The 12,652-nt window shown below is 40.3% G+C and overlaps 1 protein-coding gene across 3 annotated transcripts in view; it reads right to left on the bottom strand.

Moving 5' to 3' along the window:
* LOC111864410 overlaps positions 1–12,652 on the bottom strand; it is a 22,105-nt gene that overhangs the window by 2,236 nt on the left and 7,217 nt on the right. The window contains exons 3-5 of one of the 3 annotated variants that reach the window (XR_004513018.1): positions 11,536–11,703; positions 9,758–9,913; positions 2,724–2,965 (exon numbers count right to left, since the gene is read on the bottom strand). Coding sequence is in view for 2 of the 3 variants with exons in the window: in XM_023851634.1 (XP_023707402.1) it covers positions 3,195–3,343; positions 9,758–9,913; positions 11,536–11,703 (473 nt within the window). In the remaining variant the exon portion in view is untranslated. Of the gene's footprint in view, positions 1–2,723; positions 2,966–3,194; positions 3,344–8,659; positions 9,608–9,757; positions 9,914–11,535; positions 11,704–12,652 lie in introns of those variants that run through there. The other 2 variants (XM_023851634.1, XM_023851635.2) reach the window with 2 other exon arrangements.

Raw genomic sequence — 12,652 nt, 5'->3', positions numbered from 1 at the left:
AGATGCCATGCCATTGATGTTCTTTCAACCTGGTGTCCACAGAACGGCCCGTCTGCCCGATGTAGACCTTGCCGCACTCACATGGAATTCTGTAAATTCCCGGTGTCCTCAGTCCCAGGTGATCCTTGACAGGCCGGAGGAAATTAGATATTTTCTTTGGGGGCAGGCCAACTGATTTGATGTTATGTCGGGACAGCACTCTGCTGATCCCGTTGAATATAGTCCCGACAAAGGGCAAGAACGCGACAGTTTCTCTGCGGTCATCAGGTTGATTGCTGTTGGGATGGCGGTTGAGGGCCCTGTGGATCTGCCGGTCGTTATAGCCACTGCGTCTGAAGATGTCCTTCAGGAACTCCAACTCCGCATGCAGATTCTCTTGATCGCACAGAGCTCTGGCCCTGTGTACCAGTGTGGACAGAGCTGCCTGTTTACTGGAAGGGTGATGATGGGACTTGGCATTGAGATAGAGGTTTGTGTGTGTGGGTTTGCGGTATACTCTATGGCCTAGAGAGCTGTCGGGTCTCCTGTAAATATCTATGTCTAGGAAGGGGAGGTGGCCTTCACTTTCGGTTTCCATGGTGAACTGGATGCATGGGTTGATACTGTTTAAGTGGTTCAGGAAACCCTTCAGGTTGTCAGGTCCGTGGGGCCAGATGACGAAGGTGTCGTCCACATATCGAAACCAGCATAGGGGCTTGAGTGGGGCCAAATCCCCAAATCAACTGCTCTGAAGATGGAGGAGATATGATCCTCCGAAACGTCGGCCAAAACGAAGAATACACGGTGCCTAAACCCAGAAGACGACTTTCCACAAGAGTTAGTAAGGTCTGCTACAGGAGAGGTTTCCACACGTGTCTGTAAACTGAGAAGGTAGCACGTCATCCATGAAATATTTTAAAAAAGCAATCATAATCCAACAAACCACAGAACTTCTGCACTCATTTGAAACTAATGATTATACTGCATTAAAGGAACAATATTTTACATGTATAAATTTAATACATCAGTAGTACCTTGAGTTTGTAACTGCCACTACCATCCAATGTATAGAGTACAAAAACATTAAATTCTGTGTGGGTGTGCATGCACTGAAACCTGGAAGGTCCTGCCTGACTGATTTGCATTTCATAACTTTGCTTGGTTCCAGCTTATCAATTTCCTTATAGCATGATAACACATCTTACAGTTCACACTCAACCTTGGCAGATTCATCACAGAAAGGATCATGGTTCCAAAATACGTGGGGCAATCCAGAAGTTTCCCAAATTTGAATTTTGCGTGCGAATGGTTACGAGTACATCGAAATACCGCTAGGTGTCTCCTCACACATCCTCCTTGAATCAGTGTGGCAAGCGGCGTCGAGTTGAGTGGTTGGGTTTATTGTTGGTGAATGTATTTCCATTGTTGTTTCCGTGAGTTTGCGGTTTTGCGATGGCTGACCTCAGAGGGCAGCGTGTCTGTATAAAGTTTTGTTTCAAACTTTGGAAAACCACTGCAGAAACGCACCAAATGTGGAAGCAAGCTTTTTGTGAAAACAGTTTAGGCCAGACACAAACTTACAACTGGCATAAGCGTTTTAGAAATGGCCGAACATTGACTGATGATGACGATCGTTCGGAACGGCCGTCAACGGGCAAAACACCAGAAAATGTCACGAAAGTTAGGGATCTGATTCTGCAAGATTGTAAACTGACCATCCAAGACCTCTGTAACACCTTGGGACTAAGTTATGGTACACGTCAACGAATTTTGTCAGAGNGTATTTCTTTTTTGACGTAGTCCAGGAACTTTCAGTACACCTTGTATAGTATTCATACATGGTCACCCATACGCCAAGCCGGTCACGGTAGCCAAGCGGTCTGAGGCATGCACTCCCTTCACTCACTTAGAAGCTGGAATTGTGGGTTCAAATCCCACTCATTGCATGAATGTTTGGTATGTGTGCATGCGTATGTTTTTCTGTGTTTGTGTACAGGTAGAGACTTGTGACGAGCTGATCACCCACCCAAGGAATCCTACCAGACATCTGAGATCTGGTAAACCAAAGTGAAACAGAGTGTCTTGGTGGTAGGCCAAGACCTAAATTGGGGCTGTAGTGCCAAAAGAAAACAAAACATACACCGAACTGTGTGTTAAACACTGTACATCTTCCTGTCAGTACCACCTCAGACACTGACCCTATCGCCAGCACAGCACACAGACACGTGTGAGGGACAGGTATGAAAAATTTGCAGTAAATCCGGTGACATTGCCCCCTCACCCAACACAAGCTAAAGAGAAATAAATAATTACATCATGTTGTGTTTGCCGGCTGTGAGACAGTAATATATCAATCATGTTCTGCACAAAATCTGCATAGAAATAGGAACACTAACATAAACCAGAATATCTACAAACTTACACAGTCTCGGCAGTTATACATAAGCAAAGAACTCGCTACACTCTCACGTACATAGGGTTTTAATTATTATAATAATTAAAACCCTATGTACGTGAGAGTGTAGCAAGTTCTTTGCTTATGTATAACTGCCGAGACTGTGTAAGTTTGTAGATATTCTGGTTTATGTTAGTGTTCCTATTTCTATGCAGATTTTGTGCAGAACATGATTGATATATTACTGTCTCACAGCCGGCAAACACAACATGATGTAATTATTTATTTCTCTTTAGCTTGTGTTGGGTGAGGGGGCAATGTCACCGGATTTACTGCAAATTTTTCATACCTGTCCCTCACACGTGTCTGTGTGCTGTGCTGGCGATAGGGTCAGTGTCTGAGGTGGTACTGACAGGAAGATGTACAGTGTTTAACACACAGTTCGGTGTATGTTTTGTTTTCTTTTGGCACTACAGCCCCAATTTAGGTCTTGGCCTACCACCAAGACACTCTGTTTCACTTTGGTTTACCAGATCTCAGATGTCTGGTAGGATTCCTTGGGTGGGTGATCAGCTCGTCACAAGTCTCTACCTGTACACAAACACAGAAAAACATACGCATGCACACATACCAAACATTCATGCAATGAGTGGGATTTGAACCCACAATTCCAGCTTCTAAGTGAGTGAAGGGAGTGCATGCCTCAGACCGCTTGGCTACCGTGACCGGCTTGGCGTATGGGTGACCATGTATGAATACTATACAAGGTGTACTGAAAGTTCCTGGACTACGTCAAAAAAGAAATACCGACTTAACTTACTTCATTTTGTCTACCATCTCTTTCAAAACAGTCTCCTTGGGAACGTATACAGAGTTCTCATCATTGTTTCCATATTTCAAGAGCGCTGTGGAAGACATTTTCTTCAATGCTGCCGAGTACCGCTTGTGAGTCCATTTCGATGTCAGATACTGTTTCAAAATATCATCCCTTCAGTTTCATTTTCAAATTGGGAAACAGTGAAATCACAGGGGGCTAAGTCCAGCGAGTAGGGAGAATGGGAAACAAAAATCACGTTGTTAGTCACAAACGCTGTGGCTTTCAGGGTTGTGTGGGTGGGTGTGTTGCCATGATGAGGGGGCAATACGGCACACGTTCAAATTTTCTGTTGAGATCTCCTGGCAAACTCCATGACTGATCCCAATGGTGTCTGCAAGGTCTTGGATTGTTTTGTGAGTCTTTGTGGATGAGTTCTCAAGATTTTCAACATTTTCTGTCATTTTGCTGGTGCTTGGTCACCCTGAATGTTTGTCACCTTCAACTGACACTTGACCGGCCTTGAAATGTGAATGCCATTCAAAAACCACTGTCCCACTTAAAGAACATTCTCCAAAGGCCTCATGAAGCATTTCATGAATTTTGGCAGTGGATTTACCAAGTTTCATGCAAAACTGGATACACTGCTTGATTTTGCCATCCATCGTAAAAAAAATGACACACGAAGTTGAAAAAGCGTTAGAGTAAAAAAACAATGCATGTTCAGAGCACGGTGTCATATGGCAGCCTGATGCAACAGGCTTTCAGAAGTGTGACCTTGGCCTGCCCTCTCATCTTCTTTCACTAATGCAGTTATAACAATAAGTCCGGGAACTTTCTGATAGCACCTCATATTGAATGTTTTTTGTCCTTGTTGTGTTTATCTTTAAGTATATTTATCTTTTTGAATTTGTACAGGGACGTTCTTACGGTTGTTGACTGGTTCATGGCTCCGCGTTTCGCGGCGACCAGCACACAGCCGACTGTGAGTCAAATATGAATTTTGCAAATGAATGAGCATGCCTGATGGTCCATAATGTTTGGAATTAAGGGAAGTTATTAAATTTGTGGATGGCTTGATGGCATTATGTTTCACGGCAATCAATGAAGTTCATGTGTGGGAATGTGTTTATGATTTGTCAGCAGTGGGCAGCAGTTATCAACTCCATTTCTCATTTGTTCTGTTACAATTAGTGAGCAATGTGTTCTATCATGATGCGGTATACTTTAGAGCAATGTGCATGTCTGTATGACACTTTTGCCAAATACAATTCTGCTAGTAAGCACCGGTGAAAATTTTGTGATGAAAAGAGTTCCCAGGAAACAAACAATTCACAATTTGGTGAATAGACTTTCATTAACGAGACTCTTAATAGACAAAAAACAAAATAATTAGTGCCCAGTGCTCAATGTCTAGCTCAAAGACACTGGAGTGTCACAGGAGAGCGCAAGAAGGGCAACACAACTGCTGCAGCTTAAACCATATAAGACAATAGTAATAATTAGGGCCTGGATCTCTAGGACGTCATATTTTCTTCCTAGGGTTTATTCCTATTTTTAAATGTAATTGTATACATTTCTGCTCATTCTTATTCAAATTATATAGTTTTTATTGTGCATATAAATGCATATTTTAAAAATTTGATTTGTTTCATTCTGGTCTGTCACACTAAAAATTTTTCGACTTTATGCGTACTGTGCATTATAGGATATAAGTGTGTGTATTTCAAATCAAAACATCTATTGTGATGGTAGTTTCAAGCTTGTAATGATGTTCCCTCTGAAGATGGTCTATAAGGACCGAAACATGTATGGGTGATAAGTTTTCATATAGTAAAAGCTTATATGTCACATTGGACAGAGTGGTTTGTATTTGCACATTTTAAAGTTTTATTGGTTTTACAGCATAATTTGGCATAATTTTGAAATAAGGTCATATTTTTGTCATTTTAGAATAAATTCTTTGATATAAGGTACAATTTTGGCTCCATAATGTTTTGTACTATAAAATAAATTTCAGACTGCACTGTTGCTCCGATGTGGCATAGAGTTCAAGTGCATGAAGTTCGTATTAAAAAACACATTCTTGACTGGACTGTATTTGCAGTTACAAAGGCAAAATTTGTGGAATGCAACATTTATAACCTGGCTAGCTGGCTTTTCCCAGTCTCCGTCTTACTATAGTATATACCATATAGTAAGATGGAGACTGAAAAAGGCTGGCTAGCCAGGCATATACCCATTCCAGTCTTTCCTTTTTTTGCTAGTTGGATGGGACTGAGTTCCTTGCACTGCGGCCACTTCTGGCCGACTGTACCAGCCCCAGATAATAGGTGAGGGTGATTGTGGAGCAATTGGTGGAATGAAGATTGGCAGAGGAAACCAAACTACTCGGAGAAAACCCGCCCAAGCGCCACTTTGTCCAAAACAAATCCCACTTGACCAGACCCAGGATCGAACCCAGGATGCCGCAATGGGAAGCCAGCGACTAACCGCCTGAGCTATGGCACGGCCCATTCCAGTCTTAAAAGTATTCTATTTATATATGTGTGGAGGGCCTTCAAACACTTCAGCTTGACTTTACAATGCCTAGAGTACATGTAGTTCATGTTCAGTTTTGTGCAGGAGTTTGGTGAAAAAGTGTTTAGTACCGATGGACAGATTTCGTTACAAGCTGTGTGACGTGAAAGTTATGGCAGAAAAGCGACTTACTGTGCAGCAGCATTGTAAAACTTCTAAACGTGTTAAATGTTTAAGCAGATTATCTACAAAGGACAGCAGACAAAGTTTGTTGATTAAAAACAATTCTGCTAATTATTCTTCTTCTTCTTCTTCAACAAACAATGGGTCAGATTTTTCGAAAGATCTGTGTCAATGGATGGTTTCTTCAAATATTTCAATAGAGAAATGACATAATCAGCACTTCAGAACATTTCTGGAGACATACACTTGTCATCCTATCTCAAGTGATCGACGTTAAGAAAAATTATCTCTCTACATCAGCCGCGTCAAACATGCGGCCCCTCAACTTTTAGAGCTAATTGATATTAAAATCTATATTACCATTTTAGTAGAAATAATTTTTGTGAAGAAAATTTTCCAACAGACCAGAAAACAAGAAGTCTCACGCAGACATAAATTAGCAGGGTGCAGGAAATTCAATGTTTTGCTATTTCTTACATAATTTCTTGTGTAATCTCTCTTTTTACATATTGAAAAGTTGTTTGATACTTGTCAAAAATGGCATTCTCTTGCTTTTTAAAACTGTAAGATATGTGACTTTAGGTAATTATACTGAAATTATTCCTAAATAATAAATAGAATTAAATTTCCTTGTATCAAAATCCAATGTATATTTCTATTTTGAAGTGCAGCCCTGGACTATTATTTAGAGGGCTGAGGCGGCCCTCTGTACAAGGTGAGTTTGACATGCCTGCTCTACATAATATGAAGATATGTTAAATAAGATTTGAACATCTGTTGCTGACAAGATATGGGTTTCCTTGGATGAGACTTCTGACGCAGATGCGCGGTATATCGCGAATTATAGTTAGAACCCAGAAACAAGATCAACCGGGAGAGATATTTCTTCTTGATTGTGAAGTTCTTGAAAGTGCAAAGCATTTGACTACAGCTGTCGTATTTGATAATTCCATGAACATGTTGTGGCCAGATGGAATACAGTGAAATAGTGTCCTTCTCCTAGTAACAGATGCTGCTCCATAAATGAGGAAGGCTGCCAAAGGACTTCAAATCCTTTACCCAAAAATGATCCATACTACTTGCCTTGCTCGTGCATTGCATAGAGTGGCTGAAGAATTTTTAAGAAGTTTTCCGGACGTAGATAGGCTAATTCCAGATGGAAAGAAAATATTCATCAAGGCCCCTCTTCAAGTACTGAAATTTAAAAAGAAGCTCCTCCATTGCCACTTCCTCCACAGCCTATCATCACACGGTGGGGTACATGGTTGGACGCTGTGGCATATTATTGTGAAAATTACACAACCATTGGTTAATGACTTTGACAGCCGCAAGTCAAGATCAGTTAAAGCTGTCAAGGACTTCTCTACCGCTTTAGCACAAAATCTGACAGATATAAAGTCAAACGTCTGTCCAATTTCAAGTGCATTAACTTGCCTGGAAGCTGTAGGGACTGAACTCCATGATGTGTTGGACAGTGTAAAAAGCACTGAGAATGAACTAAACCGATCTCATGGTGAAGTAACAAAGAAGATTAAAACCAAAATAGAAAGTGTTCATCGGAATGCTAGTTATTCAACAATAAGCACGATTGCACATATACCTTCTGGTAAACCAGAACCATTCAAAGATGATCCAGAACTGTCACCAAACGACCTGACATTCTTCAATTATGCTCCTGTCACATCATGTGATGTGGACCGAAGTTTGTTCAAATACAAAACTATCCTTAGTGACAATCAGCGATCTTTCACATTTGAAAATATGATAACGCATGTAGTTATAAACTGCAATTATAACAGCGAAAACTGAGAAGTGAATAACTTGTGTTACAGAAACACTGAAAACCGAGAGCCGAATAAGCTTGTGTCCTTCTATGTTGTTTTTAGCTAACAGAGTTAAATTAATGTTTATATCATGTGCGCCAATGTTTGTCTAAAATATGAAGGCAAAAATCAATATTAAAAACAAAACAAGAAATGGTTTAATCCAGTATGAAATGTCACAATTCCATCAGTTTTCTTTCCTTCAGAAACACCACAGGGCTAATTTAGTAAGTAGGGCCTACTATCATATATTCATCATTTTTATTCTTAAATTCTAATAAAAGTTATAATTAAAATTGTGAAATTATATGTCCCATATAATATTTAAGGTAATTTTTACACTTTTTATGTCATACTTGATGTAATTTTGGGTCATAAGAGCATGCATATATTTACGGCTTTTTAGGTCATAAAAATCCGGGCCCTAGTAATAATGCACGCCTTGCAGCTGTGCAATCCAGCGAGCCAGGTTCATTTTTGCAGTTGGTTTCTACAGTGGATCATTGAAGATGAGATTCATCTCAAACTGACATTCTTTTCTGATGAGGAATGGGTTCACTTGCAGGGATACATAAATAGGAAAAATAATCGCTACTGGAATTCACCGAATCCACATCCAACCCATGAAGTATGGCTCCATCCAGTGAAAGTTGGAGTCTGGTTTGCTGTAAGGGCAACAAGGGTTGCTTTACCTGCGTTTTTTTTAAAGGAACAATTAATTGTGAAAGATATATACAGTTCAAAGGCTGCACCATAGCTCAAGTGGTTAGCTGCTGGCTTCTCACAGTGGCGGCCCAGGTTTGATCCCACGTCTGGTCATGTGGGATTTGAGGTGGACAAAGTGGCGCTGGGGCAGTTTTTCTCCAAGTACTTCGGTCTCCCCTGCCATCTTCATTCCACCAACTGCTTCACAATCAAATTCAACTATAATCTGGGGCTGGTACAATAGGACAGAAGAGGCCACCATAGAAGGAACTTAGTCCCACCCCACCAAGTAAAAAAAAATTATGTACAGGTGATTCTCAGACAATTCTTTCGAGAGTTACAAAAGAAAAAAGACTCTATGGCTGGTTTCAGCAAGACTAAGCTACTGCCCACATTTTACGTACATCTATGCCAGCTGTGCCTGGTACTTTCAGGGACAGAAATATCAGCACTAGTATTTGGCAGGCACATTCACCCAACCTTAATTCTTATATATTTTCTTCTGTGGTTCTTTGCAGGGCAAAGTTTAAAACAGTAAACACCACCTGGAAGAACTAAAAAGAATATTCATAGGGAAATTGCAACAATTCTGGCACAACAGCTTTAAGGGTTAATCTAAACCCCTTCTGCTGGTGCAAGGAATGTCTACATGTAGGGGGACAGCATTTTCAACAACTTCTGTGAGCTGTGAATTGTATACTTCATTCCAAATGTTACTGGCCACAGGCATACTGATACACTTGCAAAATTTGTATGCACCTTGCAGCCAGCCAGTGGTGCATTAGTCAGTGTGAACCAGCCAATGTTTAGTCACCTTTCTGTCTAACCAAATATAACAACAAAAAACATCTGTTATGACAACCAATCACCTGACATCAGGTACAGAGGCAACTCCAACAGTGTCAGGTATATTAAATTTACTTAAAACAAAAGGGCAACAGACAACACGTGTTTATAATCTGTCAAACATTATCACAAAGCTATAGAGAACCATTAGTTATCCTATAACAAATCCTCAACACAATGACACTTCTACGTTATTACATGGATACAGACTGCATCGAAGACAGAAAATAAATAAATCATAAACTTCAGCATTTATAGATCCTGGAAACTCTGTGATGTAGTAACAAAGCACTGCTTAGTGGAGTGGTACATCACACGCAACATTCAACGTAGTACAGTTGCCTAGAAACATTTCAGGGAAAAAAAAAACCCTTCAAAATCTAGTCAACAGCACAGTGGAGTTATTTCATGTTCACATAGATGGATATCAGAAAGACAAGTGGCATTTCTGCACATTTGTGTTATCTGCCTAACAGTGCACACACAGCTCACCTCAGGTTCAGCCTTTATTTCCGGAAATGTTATTAGGACAGGATCTGCATCTAAGACTGCCTCAGATTTTACATTCATGGTCTGACTTGCATCATGACGTGTTGGGTATGTCTCTCCATATGGACCCACTAAAGCCTTCTCCGAATTTGTACAGTTCTGTAAAAACCATCATATCCTTCTCAGAAATGGATACACAACACACATTAAACAGTGTATGCTGTCCTTGCTATGGCTGTTTCTCATCACATCTAACCCATAAGAGCAGTTTTGTACAAATGCTTCTCTCTACAGATATCATGATCAGCAGAAAGTACTGTTCATAGCTCAATGACCTTCCCAAGAAACTATCAGTCACTGCAACAGTACAGAAAATGTCTGCTTTTTTTTGTGCCTAAAAACATCATAATGAAGAGCTCCACAACTTGTAACCTTCGTTCACCAAGCATAATTATATGATCAAGTCAAGGAGGATGAGATGGGCAGCTCATATAGCAGGCATGGGGGAGAAGAGGAATACATATACCACTAGGAAAGCCTAGGCATAGGTGGGAAGATAATATTTACGTGGTCCTTTAAGAGACATAGGATGGGGTTGTGTGGACTGGATTCATATGGCTCAAGAGAGGGACGTGTGACAGGTTTTTGCAAACGTGAATAAACTTCCAGGTTGTATACAATGTTGGGAAATTCTTCAGTGGCCAAGCAAATGGTCTTCTCAAGGACTCACTCAGCTACATGAAGTTATTTATTGTACCTAAAAGCTAAAGTCAAGGAGGATGAGATGGGCAGCTCATATAGCAGGCATAGGGGAGAAGAGCAATGCATATAGGATTTGTTGAGAAAGCCAGAAAGGACTCATTACTGTGCTCAACATGGCTCCATATTCTGTGGCAAACACACTCAGTACAAACCCTTCCAAATTATTTCTTTAAAATCTATCTTAATAGCAAATTTCCATTTGCACTCAGGTCTCCGAAGTGGTTTTCTTCTACTAATTTGATTTATCCACTTTGGTTTTCTTCTCTTTCTATGCATTTCTCACTGTTGCATGTGCACTACATGACTTACCCACATCACTCTCCGTGAACTCATTGCTCTCCTACATAATACCCCAACCCGTCATCACCCACGTGTAAGAAACTCCCCACGTGGATTATGCAAAGAAACAGAAGCGGGTAACAAAATATTTAGTTTCTTTGAAGAAGAGAACTGACATATGGAAATAAAACTCTTGTCTGTGCACACAAGCATTAAACACAATACTTTCTCTCATAGCAAGAAATGTTTCTTCAGCTCCATACAGTATAATTCTTGCCACTCTTGTTGCGAGAAAGTGCAGAATCTTTTTTAACCTTCATCACATGAAAAATATCTTGTGGGGTTCACTGGAATTAGCTCACAAGAGTTCTGGTAATCTGAATTCTTGGTTCTAACATGTGTTAACTAACTGCGAACAGTTCTGAGACTCCATATGGATTTTTGCTGATATAGAATTTCTCTCAAATACAGTTCAGTTTACATAAAATTTAATTTCATCTATATTAGAACTGCTTAAAAGGAAATGGAAGTGGTACATCACAAGCAGCATACATTCAACAAACTACAACTGTCTAGAGACACTTCAGAAAAAGGCCTTCAAAGGTGAGTCAGCAGTGCAGTGGAGTTGTCCCATGTGCACAGACAGACAGCCAGACAGATGGAGATGAGAGAGACAACTGGAATTCCTGCCTATCTGTGATATCTGCCTAACAGTGGAGATACAGAAACATACAGCTCACCTCAGGTTCAGCCTTTACTTCCTGAACTGTTATTTGCAGAGGATCCACTTCCTCTTGTGAGTCTGAGACTTCCTCAGCTTTTATATTCACTGCCTGGTTTGCATCATGACTTGCTGGATATATCTCACCATATGGACCAACAAAAACCTTCTCTGAATTTGTACAGTTCTGTAAAGGCATCACATTTTCTATCAGTCATGGCTGTACAACACCACACATGAAACAACATATGCTCTCCTTGCTGTAGCTGTTTCTCGCTACATCTAACTATAACAGCTGCTCTGTACAGATTTCTTCTCTACAGACTTCATAATCTTAGCAAGTGTTAAGTTCATAATGCAGGGACCTTCCTGTGAAACCTGTTGTCCCTGTGGAAGTACAGACAATATGTATCTGCTCTTTATGGAACCTAAGCACTCATTACTGTGTTCACACACGCCCATCATAACTTTGCATCCTGACACAAACAAACCCAGTCCAAAACCCCATAATTGTACCTTTAAAATCCATCTTCACAACTGTCTCTCAAATGGTCTCATTCTTTCAGGTTTTCTGTCATTTCTCATTCTCGCATGCTATATGACCTACCCATATCACGATCTGAACAGCCGTTCATAGGACCTGAACAGCTTGCGGCAGCTCAACTGGAGTTCATGATTTATTTTATCCGTCTTCTAGTGCATACATTCATCTATCCCCTCTTCTCACTCTCACTACATGTTTCGGCACAAATGTGCCATCTTCAGGTGCTGGTCCAATCCACGACAAACTAGTTCATTGCATGCCTTGTCTATACATACTAAAATAACTAAAATATATATTTATCATATATACTGATAAATGTTAAGTGTTAAAATATTAAAATTATACAGCATATTTCATTCTTACGTCGTGTTTCATTACGCGAGTCACGTCTATCATCGTCTGTTGGAGCACTCTTTCACTATCGTGTATCTGTAACATGAATTTGTTATTCATTAATACCGCGTTCCGCATCCTATCTATTACTTGTGGTATTATAATTTTAATGTTTAATACTCACTGTGCTCTATGTTGCGTCTCGCTCCTGTGACTGCGTGTGTTATACTGCTGCACCTGCTGGGTATGTGTGTGTGTG

The sequence above is a fragment of the Cryptotermes secundus genome, unplaced genomic scaffold (genome assembly GCF_002891405.2).
Source record: "Cryptotermes secundus unplaced genomic scaffold, Csec_1.0 scaffold490, whole genome shotgun sequence".
Classification (NCBI taxonomy): domain Eukaryota; kingdom Metazoa; phylum Arthropoda; class Insecta; order Blattodea; family Kalotermitidae; genus Cryptotermes; species Cryptotermes secundus.
Note: the sequence above shows the minus strand (reverse complement) of the source record. Positions and strands in the feature narration are given on the sequence as shown.